Source organism: Euprymna scolopes, chromosome 12, assembly GCF_053919585.1.
Source record: "Euprymna scolopes isolate OS-2025 chromosome 12, ASM5391958v1, whole genome shotgun sequence".
NCBI lineage: Eukaryota > Metazoa > Mollusca > Cephalopoda > Sepiida > Sepiolidae > Euprymna > Euprymna scolopes.
This window is the reverse complement of record NC_136493.1, coordinates 82827526-82846059: the sequence shown is the minus strand read 5'-3', so window position 1 is coordinate 82846059 and position 18534 is coordinate 82827526. Positions and strand designations below refer to the sequence as shown.

At 34.3% G+C, this 18534-nt stretch overlaps 1 protein-coding gene across 1 annotated transcript in view; it reads right to left on the bottom strand.

Annotated features, from left to right (window-relative positions):
• Window positions 1-18534, bottom strand: part of LOC145291381 (dynein heavy chain domain-containing protein 1-like) — a 494383-nt gene that overhangs the window by 11430 nt on the left and 464419 nt on the right. Inside the window, exons 90-91 of the mRNA XM_080137171.1 lie at window positions 16264-16593; window positions 2796-3088 (exon numbers count right to left, since the gene is read on the bottom strand). Coding sequence (XP_079993297.1) covers window positions 2796-3088; window positions 16264-16593 — 623 coding nt within the window. The remainder of the gene's footprint in view (window positions 1-2795; window positions 3089-16263; window positions 16594-18534) is intronic.

Below are 18534 nucleotides of genomic sequence, written 5' to 3'. Positions count from 1 at the left end.
ATAGTCTCCTTCTGATTCCAATGCTTTTCGATTCATGTCAAATATCTTTCCCTGAAGCATTCATTTGAGGTCTGCAAACAGTCAATAATCGTTGATGGCTAGATCTTGAGAATAGGGTGTGTGCAGAAGCAAGTCAAAGTGCAATTTATGTAGTTTTTCCATCGTTGTAATTGATGTGACATGGTGCATTGTCTTGGTGAAAAAGCACTTTTTACTTTTTCGTTTATGTCCGATTTTTTTTTTGGGGGGGGCTTTTTCTTCCTTTAAACGCACCAATAATGTTATGAAGTATTTACTATTGATGATTCTTCCTTTCTTAACATAATTGATCAACAAAAGTGATCACCACTTATCAAGGCCCGGAAGCCACTCAAGGATAAGGATTATTGCAAGTACATTACGTTAGTGTGGAGATTTCATGAAGTGTTTACTTAAGGGGGCGGTTCATTAGGAATTTGTTAACATTGGACTTGAAGACATCCAAGTTGTAGTCTGGTGGGAAGCAGGCAGAGGGAACAGAGTTCCACAGGCGTTCAGTTCTAAGAAAGAAGCTTTGTTCATGGAATCCGCGTTTTGATTTAGGCACAGATATAGAGTGGGGGAAATTTTTCACAGTGGATTCAGCTAGACAGATGTTTTTCGTGAAAGATTGGCGAGGGGGGACCAGAGATTGGAGTTCAGACGAGCACCTGCCATCTTCGTCTTGGATGGCATCCACCTGTTGCTGGCCACTCATCTGACTGCTGATTTGATTCTAAATTAAATTGGTGAATTTACGTTTCATCCTTTGTGCCACATACTGATGCAAAAACTTCTTTTTATTCTATTGGAACGGTTGTAGACAATGATCTAAATCAACTGTAAGCAAACGTGACACCCGATTTGAATAAGAATTTCTCAGTGACACATTCATGAAAAATAGTGAATACACTTCCCTCTAATATCTTGAACTTCTCTGTATCTCATGCAACTTCAATTTATAATTGGTCAAAATGAGTTTATGAACATTTTTGATGTTTTCCGAGACAACTGCTTAATTTGATCAATCTGAGAATTCGGCATCATTTGTACCTGTACAAACACGTTTAAAGTCAGCATACCACCTCAATCATCATATCTTACAGAGCAAAGTCCAATAAACCTCAAGCCATTTCTTTGCTTCAAAAGTATTCTTTTTTTCATTAGAAAGCAATGCTTAATTAACATACGAAATCCAGATTTTTTTTCCATCGTTTTCAAAATTTTTAATAGTAACTTCACTTAATAACTGCAATTTGTAAAAATAATAATCAGATTACACTTAAATTTAAATGCAATTTGAAGGTTAGTACTTTATAAAAATCATATGGATTTTTGATTAGTGGAGCAATTTGTCAGGCTTGGGACTTATTAATTAATGTGTTGTATTTTCTTATTTATTCATATTATTTGGTTTCTTCGGACTACTGTTCTCATCTTCATTGTTATTTTCATATTTCGGTCGATGTAACATCTGATCTTCTTCATGTATATCTTGTTTAATGCAGGAGTCTGCACAGAATTTTAAATGGAACTCTTCATTTAATCCACGTGGTGGTGGCATATTCTTGTCCGATCAGCCATGACTGGGTAGAAGTCCTAAGTAATTTATAAATGTATTTTGAATGTCACCTACACTGATGATTGAACTTCTAAGCTCCAGAAGAATGTAACTTTACAACTGAATTTTACTGAGTACTTTATCCACTACGTCACAAGTTCTTGTTGATGGAACAAGAGCATGTTATTTCTGTAGATTAAATAAAGGGTTTCGTTCAAAATTCTGTACAGATTCCTGAATTCGACAGAAAGATTCTCGAGTTTGACAAGATACACTTGTATAAGTTCGAAGATTACATAGATTGAAACATCACGAAAACAACAGTCAAGGTGAGAACAATAGTTTGAAGAATTGAAATAATACAAATAATTAATCCTCATCTAAAAAATTCAGAAAAGTTTCTTATTTGTATTAAAAAATAATTTTACTCTAAAAACGAATGTGTAAATTATCTATACTATAAATCTCACCTGTCTGTTTGAATGTATGTATGTATGTACGTATGTTTGTATGTCTGCCTTAAAACTTTCGACAGAAGCGACGGGTTTTCACGAGATTAGTATCCTTTTGAAGCGCGACGTCTCGGACGAAAGTTTTTTGTACAAGGAGAGGTCGATTTTTTGCGAGCCATTTTTGCAAGTCATCGTATCGGTTGGATTGACTTTGCCTAATTTCGAAGTTCTGAAGTTCCAGTCACGTCGTGGAATAACGGTAAGACGTCAGGTTTTCTTTCACTTTCTTTTCCGCTATCGCATCGCAGGTTCGAGCCTGCCTGCCTACTACCACATTTTTTTTTTTTTTTCTCAACACACACCTCCAAACACCTAGGAAACGCCGGGCACGCAGGCTAGTTTATATATAAAATTTAGCATAATCTATTTCATACTTTGCAAAGTTATCCATAATTCTTCCCCCTCCTTCAAAAAAAAAAAAAAGATGAGGATAAATTGGTGCAATTTAAAAAAAAAGCGAATTGTTATCTGAGGATTTCTATGGTTAAACTTGAAGATAAAAACGAATCTTGTAAATGATTACTATTTCTCATTGTGTGGGCAGAAAGAAGTCTACACATAATCATGTTCTAACATGATGAAGGTGCCACCTGGGGTAGAAATTCACAATTTTTTGGTTGGGTGGGTGTTTTGCTAATCCAGCTGTTATCTGAAAAAAAAAAAAAATCAACAACAGCAAACAAAAATGATTGGCTGCTGCCTACCGACTTTGTTGTTGAAGTAGAGAGTGCTGTGCCATGATGGGGAGGCCGTAGACCTGATTGCAGATGTTTAAGAAGCTGCCCCTGGTGCTGTCAACTTTTTTGTGGAGGCTGTAGTAACCGAGTCCCTTGATAGATGGCATTTGGTAGGCAGCGTCGGCTTTGCTCATTTTGGCAGCGTCAGTGAAGTAGAACAGAATGGCGAGCAGATCAGGTGCAAGTTGACTTTTACTGCAATCACTGGCGGATCCTTTTAAGGTGGTGCAGTACATGGAGAAAATATCACGTTGGGCTTTCTGTAAAGATTAATGAGTCGTTTGTTAATTATGCTAATTAAATATGGAAGAGAGAGAGAGAGAGAGAGAGCGAGAGAGAGAGAGTCTGTAAGTTGGGGGGGGGGGGCGAAAGATCTGTGAGCGAGAGATAGCTGCATTTTGGTGGGAAAGTTGGATGAGACGGTAAGGAAATGTTTTTATTTTATTAAGCGAGAAAATAAAATTAATAAAGAAAATGAAAAGTGTTGGTTTGTTTATTATTAAATACTAGCAGGGCTACCCAGCGTTGTCCTGGGCAAAAGTGTAAGATATTTCTATTAAAACTTCCATCTCTCTAGCTTTCTTTCTTTCTTTCCCTGTTTTACCCCTCCCTCTTTCCAATCTCTTATTTCTCCTCCATCTAGCCCTTTCTTTCTAACAGGCACGCGCGTGCGCACACACACACACACACACACACACACACACACACACACACACACACACACACAGAGCTTTCCTTTATATAACAGATTTCTCTAGGAATTAGTTGTAATTTTCTTTCCAAATTTGTAACAACCCTTTTTAAAAATAACCCTTCTTGACGACAACTGACACAATAAACCCCCAGAGAATGAATAAATTTTCTAAAGTTTAGGTATTATTCATCTAGGGCAACGCTGATTAAGAAAATACCAACGTATCGGTATTTTATTTATTTATTTTTTTTTTTTACTTTTTGCCGGACATACAATCATACACACAAATAATTGCCCTTTATGTAATGGATGGAAATTTGTGCAGCGAAGAAAAGAAAGATGAGAGAAGGAAGATGAAATGGGAAGAAAACGATGAGAACGAAGATAAGAAAAGAAAAAGATAAAAAAGAGGGGAAAGAATATGAAGAAAGATGAGAAAGGAAGAAAAATAAATAAATAGAAAACAAGTAAAAAAAAAAAGAAAAAAAAATTTCTGAAAAATAAAACTGAAAAAATATAAACAAAAATTTCTGCTTTTTTTAATGCCATTTTTTAAACTTTTTTTTAAAAAGATTTGTCCTCGCATCAGTATAAGTTAATTTCATTGCTAATAATGAAATTGTATTTTCATCATTAAACCCATTATTGAATGAATGTGGTTTTTTATTCACGCATCTCGATAAGAGGCCCCTTATGTTAGTCTGTCACATTTAAGTTTAAAAACATTGGGTTTGTATTACTGTACACATAGATTCGAAAAAGTTGTCAAAAAACAAATATATAACAAATAAATGTTATCAAAGGCAAGATAAGTTATTTTTCTACCTAACTGGATATGTTTTCAGTGTTTTTATTTAATGTAACATGTTTATTCAGCTCGAAAAACATACTGTGTTTACCGATGTATTGGAAAATTCAAAATGGCGGCCGACTCTCTCTTTAACACGGTAAGTTTGGGAAAAGGTGCTATAAATATAAAACTAGACAAAATACTGTTAGAAACTCGCTCAATATATATTATCGTGACATAGGTTGACATATATTCGGTGATTTTTTAATAGTATTTTGTCTAATTTATTATTTATAACAACTTTTCCCGAACTTACCGTGTTAAAGAGAGAGTCGGGCGCCATTTTGAATTTTCCAATATATCGGTAAATAATGTATGTTTTTCGAGCTGAATAAACATGTTACATTGAATAAAAACACGAAAAATATATCCAGTTTTGTAGAAAAGTAACTTATCTTGTTTTTAATAACATTTATTTGTTATATATTTGTTTTTTGACAACTTTTTCGAATCTATGTGCACAGTAATACAAACCCAAAACATTTTTACAACCACCTTTGTATCTCAATAAGCAGCTTTGTCGATTCGTTTCTCAGTTTGTCGAGATGAAATCTGAAATAGCATCCTCATCATTAAACATGCCGACTCAGTGAACATGCGTTCTTGTTTTGCATTTGAAAAATTCTTCCTCGAAAGAAAAATGCTTGAAAATGCTCGACTGCCACTGAATGCAAATTATTTTTTTTGTCTGTAAATAAGAATCCCCCCCCTCCCTCTCCTCTGAATACAACTTGTTACATTTCTCTGCAGTTACGACTGATAAGCGATATTATCAAATTAATCCGCCCTGGAAATAAGAAACTGAATGTGCACTTGTATGTACCGATCCGTCTAGTGAACAGAACAGATTTTTTTTGCTTTTGTCTTTCTGTTGCATTTCTCGAATATTCTTATTCCTCAAACGAAGCAGCTGTTTTATCGATACCACGCGTTCACTACTGGATTTGCTTTGCTGGATTTGCGGTTCCAAAATATACGGTGGCTTCCTCTTATCTTTCAAGACTTGCTTCCATTTTTTTCTTGATTTGAAGACAAAAATTTATTTTGTATACATATTATACTACACAGGATTCAGTATGTCCGACATTTTGAAGGATATATTGCAAGGTTTGAACTGCGAAAATATATTCCTGAAAATAATTAAATTGTGGCAATATTATGGACCCCGGGCGACGTCCACCGATCTTACTGGTGGATTCTCATCAATCATTTATTATTGCTACCCCCCCCCCAAAAAAAAAACATGCGGAGTAACGAAGGTTAACTTGTGTGTTTCTGACGGGTTAGTTTAAGATAGATTTCATAGTGAACAACCGAGCATTCTTTGTTGAATGGGAAATAGTTAATTTAGTGGAGAAAAAAGGAAAGGAAGAAAGGAGAAAAGGTATTGATTTACACTACTTTATGTTTAGGAAAAGAGAAGAAGAAAAGAAAGTTATTAAATTAGATATACTAATCGCAACAAATAATGGCTCAATAAAAGTAAGTCTCCAGACGGTTAGAAATCTCCTTTGCAGTGGCTGAGGAATTCACCTTGATGTAGGACGCAAGTTACCGGGATTTGCAAATGTAAAAAAAGTTTTAAACTCTAGCCAATTCAGAACATATTCCTTTATTTCTTAAATCAGAAAATCAGAAATATAACTGCCCACAACTTTTCTTGTATATGGATTCGGACTCGGACTCGGACTCGGACTCTCTCTCTCTCTCTCTCTCTCTCTCTCTCTCTCTCTCTCTCTCTCTCTCTCTATATATATATATATATATATATATATATATATATATATATATATATATATATATAAAGTAGTAGTGTTCGTGTGTGTGTGTGCATAACACCCAATGACCAAAGCAATATAAAGGCCATATGTGTGTACACCTCTCCTGGTCAAAAAATATTAACGCCCATGATAGGATAGGTGTATCAGAAGCGGCCATTAAAAATGATGATAAGACCTTTAATAATTCAAAGCTTATAACTACTTGAAAAATGTAATTCAAATCCTAATTTTTTTTTCAATTAAAGGAGCAAATTATGCAATATTTGTTTTATTAAATCGGTTTTCTTTAAAAAAGATTTAAAGAAAATCAATGTATTTTGACTTGCTTCGATAAATATATGTATATATAAATGCAAAAAAATCACTTACCTATAAAAAATACTATTAAATTTCATTATTCATTGTTAAGAATTTATCCATATTTTAAATTCCATGCATTTTTTAAATAAAAGGATTTTTTAAAGCGATGGTTGTAGAAAATCGCATTTTCGTAACGCGTTTTGTGCCATAAACTTAAAGGCTGCTACTGCTAATTTGGAATTTATCAAATACGGATTCGTCAAAGGGGCATAATTAATGTCTCTTTTCTATTGCGTGCTGTTAACCAAAATTAGTATTTTTGGTCCTCCGTAGTTAAAACACACACACACACACACACACACACACACACACACACACACACACACACACACACACACACGCATTCACTTATAAGTTTTTCCCGTTAAACAAAAAATCCAGTCGACCGATTTTTTTTTAATTCTCTTAATGAAATACACGGGTTATTATTATTATTATTATTATTATTATTATTATTATTATTATTATTATTATTATTATCATCATCATTATTATTTCTACTTTATCGACTGGATTTTAAAAAAAATATCTAGAAAAGAAAACATTGAATGACATAGAAAAATTACCGTCAGCGTCCGCTATTTACTTGACGATATAAGCATAACATGAGCTTTCATTAAAAAAAAAATCGACGTGGTTAAAAAAAAAACTTTTACACTTTGGATTTTACAGTTAAATTTCCAAAAAACACTTCTTTTTTTTTTGTGCGTTTTAAATTAGAATATTTTATTTATTGATCTTTTATCTTCAATTTGTGATATATGGTACATAATTTATTTGATTTTTAATAGACATTTCAAAATGGGGGAGTGAATTTAAAAAGTAAAAATATTATATTCGGTTTATTGGAAAGAGCATAAAATTTCACATCGACCCTGAAAATATCGTAAAAATTGAACCAATAGAAAAATTTCGATAGATTTTTAAAGTTTAAAAATTGAAAAGATTTCACTCGTAAAATTCAATTGATTTCATACATAAAAAAATGGCTGGTTAAACGTGCACTGGCACTTTGTAAACACAGTTTTTTTTTTAATAAAAAATAATATTTCTATTATTTTTTCAACAATTTTAATAGTTTATTTTGGAAGTATATTCATATATACTTATATTTAATAAACAACCACTTTAAAAAGAGAAATTACGAGTTTTTTTATATTTTATTCGCAGTTTTCTGTTAGAGGTGTCAAAAATTTCCCCCAAATTCTGATACACCTAATCATAGGATACTTCTGTCAAGGGAGACATATTTTATACGTAATTTATATATGTAGCATTCTTCAAACCACATCTACATTGATTGGGTTACGGTCATTAGCATATCACATTAGATTAAATCTCTTTAAATAATTAGCTATTACTAATATTACTTATTCGACATAATAGCTACGTTTCAACTGTACTAATTAAAAAAAATAATTATTTAATTTATGTAAATTTCAATTTATATTTGATTTAACTTATTTTATCTGAAATCTGAAACTGTTTTATTTTCAAACCAGAAAACCAAAGGGGAAATAACTGTGATAGTTTAATTGAAAAATTGTTTGAAACAGAACACGTTATTAAATATTTTCTGTAATAGATTTGTTTTCATTTCGAAATATTCTTCTAAGCTGAATTATTATTTTTATTTTTAATTCGGAAGAAATTCTTTTTCGCTTATTCTTAATTTTTAAGTAACCTTTTTTATTTATTAGAGAAAAATAATTAAAACTAATGTCCTCATATACTTGCATCCCCATGAGGGCAGAGTTAGTCAGACACAAGACCAATTTTCTATGTGATCAAAATCCGTCATCCCATACATTATCTGCTCCTTTTTCTTTTTTATAAAATTTAATCGGTGTTTCCCAGGATTTATTATAATAATTATACCATAGCAAGTGTGTTTAATTGCCTGGGAAACAGATTTTCTTTATAATTTATTTAATATCTTAAATTAAAAATGGTCAATTTTTACAACGTGACCCAGCGTCGTTTAACCCCTAAAAAAATTAAGACATACTTTTTGGGGGTCTAATACATTTAAGCAGTCTTTATAAACTATATGAAAGAAGAAATTTTGAAAAAATAAATTAACATTTTAACGTAGGGTTTAACTTTTCTATATAAATTTAACATAAAATGAGCACCCACTTTTTGGCCATAAAGCGTTCAACCAGACATGTCATCTCTAACATTTTTTCAAGTTTGGCGATCGAGGAGGGCGGGCAAAACATGCCAAATACATTATTGTGGTGGTGGTGGTGGGGGGGGAATTACATTTGAAACCATTCTGTACTTTTACCTAACAATTTTATAAACAGAACGAACTCTAAAATATGATAAATTCAATTTTTTTTGCGGGGGGGGGGGAAGGATACATTAGAAATATAAAATAACGAAAAATTTCATTTAATAATTTTTTGGTAGATTTTTTTTTTCTTTTTTTTTTTGCGATCGCACTGGCATTCGCTGCTATTTTTATTGAAACAAAAGTTGTAATGATTTATTTTTAATTATTGGGGGGGGGGGTCTTTCCAGTGCTCAATACCCGGAGAATAGTTTCTTCTCTTTGTAGCCCTTCTGTCGAAATATCTGGTGGAGAGGGTATCACATACTTCTTTTTTGGGGCGATTACATTTACATGTTTTCATCCATTCTTTTATTTTTGTTGTGGAGGTATCCAAATTGCTCATGATGAAAATGATCAGTATACAGGTGTGTTTCAAACGGAACTTCATGTCAACCCAGGCAATGCTGGGTACCCATGCTAGCATATATATATTTGTTCCTTAAACAATAAAATTCAATCAGTAAAATTGTTTTAAAATCTATAGTATTAGTGATAGACAAATTCAAAAGGTTTAAATGGTCAACTAAACTGTTACATAGGTGTTTAACTAATATATATATATATATATATATATATATATATATATATGTATGATGGCAGCAAATTCGTTTTTGAATATTGCCATTACTTGATATAGTACATATAAAAATATATATATATACAGAAACATGAAAACAAAGCAATGATGGGCCGCATGAAGGTGGCTTTTAAGCCCTGCCAAACTCTAACATTCTTTGGCACACATTGTGCAGACATGTGCACCACTAGCACCACATTCTTGATGGTCACTTCTATGTATATTCAAATGTCGCTTTAGACCACCTGCTGTTTTGCACGTCCGCCCGCGGTTGACACAGGTAAGATCTGGCAACACAAGACTGTTTTGTGGCCCACTGCGCTGATGAGTAGTCTGGTGGTTCATCAGCCCAGCTCTGCTCAGACATAATCTCTCGCACACCTCACACTCCAGTCCAATTTGGCGCCCCAGCCCATCCACTGCTTCTTGCACCTTCCCTTTCGGGATATCACGTTTCAGTTGATCATACTGGGTTACATCAGTCTCAAACTTGCTCACACCTCCCCGCAAAGTACTTCTCCACTCTTCACGATCCAAAGCAACACTCTCCCAGGTTTAAAAAAAAAATTTTTTTATTATATTTTCACCCCAAACAAGGCACATTGCCACTTTGTTGTAGGGGCTACATTTCGTTGATGGGACAGAGGCTGAAGCTTAGATGACAGTTCAGGACCTATCAGGTTGGCGACTCTTTTTTGAACCATGTCTAGGAGTGAGAGACTAATGGCAGAGGCACCAACTCAAATATGACAACAATACTCCATACATGGGTGAATGATGGCCTTATAGAGTTATAGGATACTTTCGGGCCTTATAGAGGTATAGGATACTTTCTAGCACGGTAGAGAGAACATACCTTCTTCGCAGTGGTCCTGGCAATACTCTCAATGTAATTGTTCCAACTCATGTTTCCTGTGAACGTTAGGCCGAGGAGTTTAAAAGATGTACTTTCAGATAAAGAGTCATTGGCCATTGCTATTGGTGGTGGGGAAGGTTTCTTGTAATTATTGAAGGAAACAAGTTTAGTCTTGGCAGCATTGAATGTGACCATCCATTTTTGTCCTCATTCCACTATGGATCGGAGGTCATCCTCTAGTGTTTCTGCCATTTCTTTAGATATGTGTTCATTTGTTTTCTTGTCGTGTCTGTTATAGAGCGTGGTGTCATCAGCATATATACCCATCTCACAGACAATTTTGTCAGGTTGGTCATTTATGAATATTAGGAATAACAGAGGTCCAAGGATAGATCCCTGAGGCACTCCCGCATTTATATCATATTGTTTAGATGTACGACCGTCAAGGACAACCTGGATTTTTCTCTTATCTAAGAAGGATTTAATTATGTTATGTATTCTTCCAGTGATACCGTATGATCTAATTTTCTTGAGAAGATCCTCATGCCATACCCTGTCAAAAGCCTTAGATATATTTAAAGCTACCACTCTACCCTCTCCGCTTTGTCCAATGAACGGTATATATGTTCTGAGATTACAGTTAGGATGTCTGCTGTGGAACAGGCTTCCCTAAATCCATATTGTTGGTTGGTAAGAAGTTTAGCATCTGTAAAGTTGGTTAATTAAGGTCTCAAATATTTTGTCGAAAAGTGGGAGGAGGCTAATGGGGCGATAATTTACTGGGTCAGTTCTTTCGCCAGAATTCTTGAAACCTGATACCACAGAAGCAGTTTTCCAGCAGGCAGGAAAGCAAACTTCATTAAGGCATTTGTTGTAAAGTTTGGAGAGAACTGGAGCTACTTCGGCGAAGCACTTTTTTAATAGCACAACCGGGATGAGATCAGGTCCACATGCTTTTGCAGTGTGGAGATTTCTTATGATAGCATGCACCTGAGCAGGGGTGATTTTCAGATCGTCTAGTGTGGCGTCTGTCCGCAAAGGAAAGTCAGGGAAGGGATGGTTAGCAGGGTCCAGTGTGGAGTTGGAAGCAAACCAACTGGCAAGCATGTTAGCCTTCTCAGTTGCTGAGCAAACAAGCTCATGATTGTTGGATAGTGGGAGAATTGTTGATTGCCGTTATTTACTACACTGCTGTAGATTTTCCAGAAGTTATGGGTTCCTACTTTTTGTGCTTCGATGCGTTTTTTGGTGGTTTCAGTAAATTAATTATTAAATGCCCTGGAAATGTCCCTTTTTTATTAATTATAAAATGCCCTCCAAATATTCACATTTCAGGTGAAATCATTATTACCTACTTATCATGTTGAAATTAGTACAAATTTTAACGCACCATCACCACCGCCACTACCACCATTGTCGCCATCAACTATCCACCACCACCACCACTGTCACCCCAATCTCCACCACAATAACCGCCATAACGACTGCCAGCGCCGCCACCACCACATCAGGCAGCACCTCCATCGCCGCCATCACCTCCACTGCCACCACCAACACAACCGCTGCTACTGCCGCCACTGCCGCAACCCCAACCGCCATCGCCACCACCGCTATTAACACCACCGCACTGACCAACGCTACCACCACCACCGTCATATGTATATTTTTAAGAAGGGGGGGGGGACTATGCAAGTATAGCCATATCATCTGTCAACATTCTACACTTTTATTTTTTCATTAATCAAATCTCACCAATTACTTGTCCCTTCCATTTTCTTACCACTATGAAGAAATTGCAAAAGTTGACATGTAATATGCTTCTAAAAAATCTTATTACTTACATGCCAAATTATCAGATTATCAGGCATTGTGACATAGTTATTACAAGTCATTTACAAGTCACTTTGATTAAACTATATCTCTAAAAACGTGATGCCTTACTATAGTTCTATTTCTTGTACTAATATATCTCAAGTAGTTATTCATATTTATCTACAAAAAATATATCTTTTTAATTCCCGGTGTAATCGGAACTAATATTAAACTTATTCTATTGGTTGCTTGTGTAATGATGTTTTCAACCACTGTGGAATTTCCATGGGTTCTGCTAGTTATTATTACTATTATCTCGTTATTTTTTTTTATTTTATTTTTACAGCAAGGCAAATCAATTTAAGAACCCACCAAATTTTTGTAATTAAAATAAAATTTAAACTTCATTCATAGAAGGAAAGCACATAATAGTAACAATGTCCACGTTAAAAAGACTTTCGGAAAACTCGTCCATTATTGAATAAATATCGATTGAAAACACATTTTATGACCGTTATTGAAGGAGATATAGTTTTTAAAAGAGAATATACATCCCATAATATTTTTAAAAATATTTTTACGTGTTTAGTGTTGCTTTAAAAAAAAATAAAATTGACTTTTCTAAGTGTTTGTACTCTACCTAGCTTTGTAAGGTTTTATTGGTTCAACTTATTTTAAAGAGTTTACTTAGTTAAAAATATAGCGATTGTTACTTTTGAACAAAAAATGTCTGACATGAGAGAATCATATCTTACGAGTCTCGATAATCGCCCAAAAATAGAAAATTAAAGAAAATACTGTGGTAGCTATAGTTTTAAAACACCCCTCACCCTCCAAAAGAAAATATATTTGTATATTTGTAGATAATGTCCTAGATAACTGCTCGGAAGTTGATACGGTTGATTATGTAACGCAATCGAACGGAAGACACGAAAAACGAAACCATATATTTATAAAAAAATATACTGTAGTTTTTAACACCTCTTCTCTTGTGTTATTACGAAACAAACAAACAAAAAAAGAAAACAATTCTTGTATTATCAAATTTTTAAAAATTAATTTAGTTGTAACACTTTTTATGTTCACGAAACAACAAAAAGCCCCCTGCTTCAAAATGGCACTGTGTCTTGTTTCGGGTGAAAATTGAATAACAAAAAAAAAAAAAAGGCACTTCTGCAGTATGCGGACGGCGGCGACCTTTTCTTGGTGCTTTTCACTAAACTGTAGCCAGGTGGCGCTTTTCGGTCCAAAAACATTTAAGTTATTAATTTTTGTTGGCCCTTCAAAGTTTCTTTAATTGAAAAAAGTGTTTCATCTTAATTATTTATTTGTTCGAAAACAAAAGCTATTTTACTGTATAAAAATCCAATGTTGCTTTCATTACACAATTGTTTTAGTAAAATTATATTTTTTACGTAGACTTTTAAATAAATGTTTTTACAATTATATATTGATACATTTTAATACAATAAATGTTTTGGTTTTCAAATATTTTCTGTTCGGAAAAAAATCTTGTTTCTTACTTATTTGCAGCGTTATTTAACCAAGAAGTAATTGGAGTAACAATAGCCGCCATCTGCATACTGCAAAAGTTCTCCCCCAAATGACATTTAAACAAACAAACAAACAAACAAAAAAGTCTTATATTATCAAATAATACATAAGTACCGAAAACACTTCTTGTATTTTTTAGCAAAAATATGCGCGCTTGCGCGTACAAAAATCAATGTTTTTATTTTATTTCTTTTTCTTTTTTATTATTATTTATAATAATAATAATAATAATTTTTTTTTACACGGTGGTCATCACTTATCAAGGCCCGGAAACCACTCAGGGATAAGGGTTATTGTAAGTACAGTACGTTAGTATGGAGATTTAATGAAGTGTTTACTTAAGGGGGCGGTTCATTAGGAATTTGTTTACTTTGGACTTGAAGACATCCAGGTTGTAGTCAGGTGGGAAGTAGGCAGACGGAACAGAGTTCCACAGGAGTGCAGTTCGAAGAAAGACGCTTTGTTCATGGAATCTACGTTTTGATTTAGGCACAGATAAAGAGTGGGGAAAATTTTTGACAGTGGATTTAGCTAGACGGGTGTTTTTCATGAAAGATTGGCGAGGGGGGACCAGAGATTGGAGTTCAGACGAGCACCTGCCATGGAAATAACGATAAAACAAGGATAGGCTCGCAACATCTCTTCTGTGGGAGAGAGGTTGCAGGGAAGAGAAAAGGGCATCCCCCACTAAGCCACAAAGTCTATTTTGTACTCTGTCAAGGCAGGATAGGCAGTTTTTAGCAGCTCCTGCCCAGATATGGCAGCATTATTCCATCCTTTTATATAGATAGAGAATTACATCAGTAGTGAGATATCTTCTGGTGCGGTAGAAGGATTCCACCATCTTTCCAGCGACCTTGGCAACAGACAATGTACATGTTCCATTTCAGATCAGGAGTAAAGGACAAACCCAGAAGCTTGTCAAAACATGGGGCTTCTCCTAGACGAGAGCCATCCATTTCAATTGATGCCAGATGGGGATCAGAGCGTTGATGATGTCTCCCCCTCTCTGAACCACGCGCTCGAGATCAGAGGAGAGAGAATCAGAGAGAACTTTGTCATTTACAGCCTTTGATGTGTTGACGTAGATGGTCGTGTCATCAGCATAGATGTCATAATAATAATAATAATAATAATAATAAATTAGCTCCACATTATCTTGTCATTTCATTGTCCCCCCCCCCCACATACACACGATTCTGCAAGTCTAAAAAAACAAGCATGGTCACCACGTTACATTTATATATGAAATATGCGGATAAAAATATGCTTGTAATACCGTGAAAACGAAAACTAGTGCCGGCCCCAATTTTAAATGTGATATTCGTTTTCAGCACACCGAAAACCCCTAGAGAAGTTTTTAAAGGTAGGTTGTGTGTTAATTAATAATTCATTCATTTTTTCGTTTTATTTTGCCCCCCCCCCCCCGAAAAAAAAAAAACAGCATCGTTTAATCCCTAAAAAATGAACATCTACTTAAATGGCTTTGAAGAATAATATGTAAAAAGAAATTTGGTATTTCCCCCTCCCTCCACGAAAATTAAATTTATCGTGTTATTTTATGTTTTAAATCCTCCACCCCCAACACTACTAAAATTTTAATTAAATATATCGTTATTTTATGTTCAAATGTAATCCCCCCCCCCATATTGTCATGTTTTCCGCCCTTCCACACCCTCCCCGCGCTCGCCAAACTTGAAATATGTCTTGTCAACCATTGTGGCTAAGAAATGGGTCATCACTTTACGTTAAATTTATATGGGAAAATGATCCCCCCACTCTAAAATGCTATTTTTTTTTCCAAATTTCTCTTTTCATATTATTTATAAAGGCTTGTAAAAATTGACCACAAAAAGTGTTAAAACTAAAAAATATTTTAAAATAAATATATGGTTTATAATTTTTAAAAATATTATGAGGGTGCGTAGTAACCTTTAAAAACAATATCCCCTTCAAGAACGGTCATAAAATGTGTTTTTAATCGATATTTATTCAATAATGGACCAGCTTTCCTTCCGAGCAAAAATGAACGAATTTTCCGCGTACGAGTTTTCAGGGCACCGTTAAAAATGGTATTCAAATTGTAGCATTATTATTTAGAAATTCGTTCATAACATTGGGAGGGGGGCGTTGTTAATATTTTGTTCTTACATCGTTTCCTCATTTTGCCTACCAATCGTGGACTATTTTCAGCTGTTTATGAACAATTTCGAGTAGCATGTTGTACACTAACAACGAACTGATACAATCTGGCTTTGTTTTAAATCAAAATAAATCTTTTCTTGTCTTACAATTTTTAATCAATTACAATTTGAGGAAAAATATACGCGGAAATTTCCCGGGGGTTTATGTAATGATTTGAAAATTTACAAAAAAAACAACAACAAATCTCTAATAAAATCTCTATAAAATATAAAAGAATCGAAATTGGAATCGGGAATCGAATTGGAATCGGAAATTTAGAACAGAATCGGGAAAAATTTTGGAACCGTCCCATCACTAATATATATATATATATATATATATATATATATATATATATATACACACACCCCGAAGAAACCAATAAAAGAAGAAACTGTAAATGAGAGAAGAATAAGAGAGAAAACTCACCCTTTTTTCCAGATACATTGTTTTCAATACATCTAGCGTAAAAGCTTTGATTAATGCCGCATCATATTCATCGGTACAATAGCTTGAATATATTCCACTCACTAAGTTGGCCAGTTTTATGAGGGTTTTTAGATTCGTGATTGGCAGCCAATTGCAGAAGAACTCCGACACAGAAGCCATATCAAGTATTGACCAATGGCATTGCTGTTTGAAATCTCTACTCTGAGATTTCAAGAAGGAAAAACAACGTTGTTGAGTAAAAAGGCTGTGCAGAGCTGCTAAGGCCATAATTTCAAAATCTGTATTCGATTCCGAAACCAATGGTTGATTCTGAAATGCAAATCGATAACAAAAAGGTGAGTTTGCAAGATAATGAAATGAAAAATCAACGAGAATAAACAAAAGCAAAAACCTTCTTCCTTCGGATTGCTAGACCTTTGGAATTCCCTAACTGACATACAGATGTTTAAATGTAATGTAAAATGAGATCTCGTTTATCTCCTTATATATAGTGCCAAATAGTAGCCGCTTACATCCGTGTCAACATGGTCCCAAATAGTAGCCGCTTACATCCGTGTCAACATGGTCCCAAATAGTAGCCGCTTACATCCAAGTGGCAACATGCCTTGTTTGAGGTGAACAAGAGTTAAAAAAAACACACACACACACAGTAAGTCAAGACTAATAAGGCAGCAATATTACAAACCAGACCAAACAAGAAAGTAAGCTTTGAAATAGTAAATCTCTACAACGGCCATAATCTACTAATATAATATTCCTCACATTTAAACATTTTGAGTTTTACTAAAAACATTTTTTTAAAATCTTGGTTATTTTTCGTAACTATTTTCTTACTACACATTTCAGAACAAATCTCCATCAAATCATTGTTTATGTTTTTAAAGTTTAAATGTTCTTACACAATTCTTCTTTTGGTATGCTTTTCTGTTCTATTTCTCTTCTCCTTTGGGTGTGTGTTTATTCAATGCTAAAATACAATACAATGTTAATGATTCATTGAACACAAGTTATTTTTACTTATAAATGTAAGTGAATTTTCCAATGCTATCGCATAATAAACGATTTTTATATTTATTTCCGTCTAATATGCTATTTTTAATATTAAAATCCTCTGGGTGATCTTCTGTATTCTATAACAGTGATTCTTAAACTTTTGAGGGATCACAAACTCATGAAGTTATTAATCACATTGAAAAGAAATTTTTGCTTTTTTTTTCTTGGTTTTATTTTGTGGCAAGTGAAAGAGGCCAAGTATTGTTATCATTTTGCTGGATTTTCCGTTTTCCACCTTATTTCTCTCTTTCTCTCCAACTCTCTCTCACACACACGCGCACGCACCTACTGTTTGCATTTATCAACATCAGGATCATGATCGTATCTGTTCTCCACTCATTTCTCATATTCACATTTTTCTTTCACTCACATAAATAAAACAGATGAACACAAAACAGATGAACACAAAACAGATGAACACAAAACAGATGAACACAAAACAGATGAACACAAAACAGAAGAACACGAAACAGACGAACGCTAAATAGATGAACACAAAACAGACAAACACAAAACAGATGAACACGAAACATGAACACGAAACCGATGCCTAGACATCTATATGATTCAAGGATAATTGATGTGAAAAGATCAATAATCAAGAAGACACTATAGGACTGACTTGAGTCACCCCTAAAAGCCAAGAAATAGGACAAAAATAATACCATTCCCCCAAAATAATAGTTTCTTAGCCTTTCTCTTTCTTTCTTTGTTGCTTAGCAACTAGCTGGGGTCAGGTCGAAAAGTAGGTCGTGACCGAGTCAGTTGCCAACTTACTTGTTAAAAGACTTTTCCTCACCTCTCTCTCCTACTCCTATACTGTTTCTCTCTCTCTCTCTCTCTCTCTCTCTCTCTCTCTCTCTCTCTCTCTCTCTCTCTCTCTCTCTCTCTCTTTCTCCTTAGCCAAGCCCCAGCCAGCATGACAGGTAAGTAGCCAGTGCACGTTTAGTCACCGAACTAACAAGACGCACATTGCCGGCAAACCTTATTAACAAGAGGTGTACTCTCTCCAACATGTAAAAAAGCAAATAAAGTTCTTCCTTTTTAAGGTTAACATTGGTATTACTTTTATCATTCCAACTGACACTAATAAAGACAAGTGCCAGCCAGTGTTACAACACCATAACGAAAGAAAAAAAAAAAAGCTTTGAGTTACGTCTTGTCTACTATACAAGCATTTTGTCTACTACTAAAACC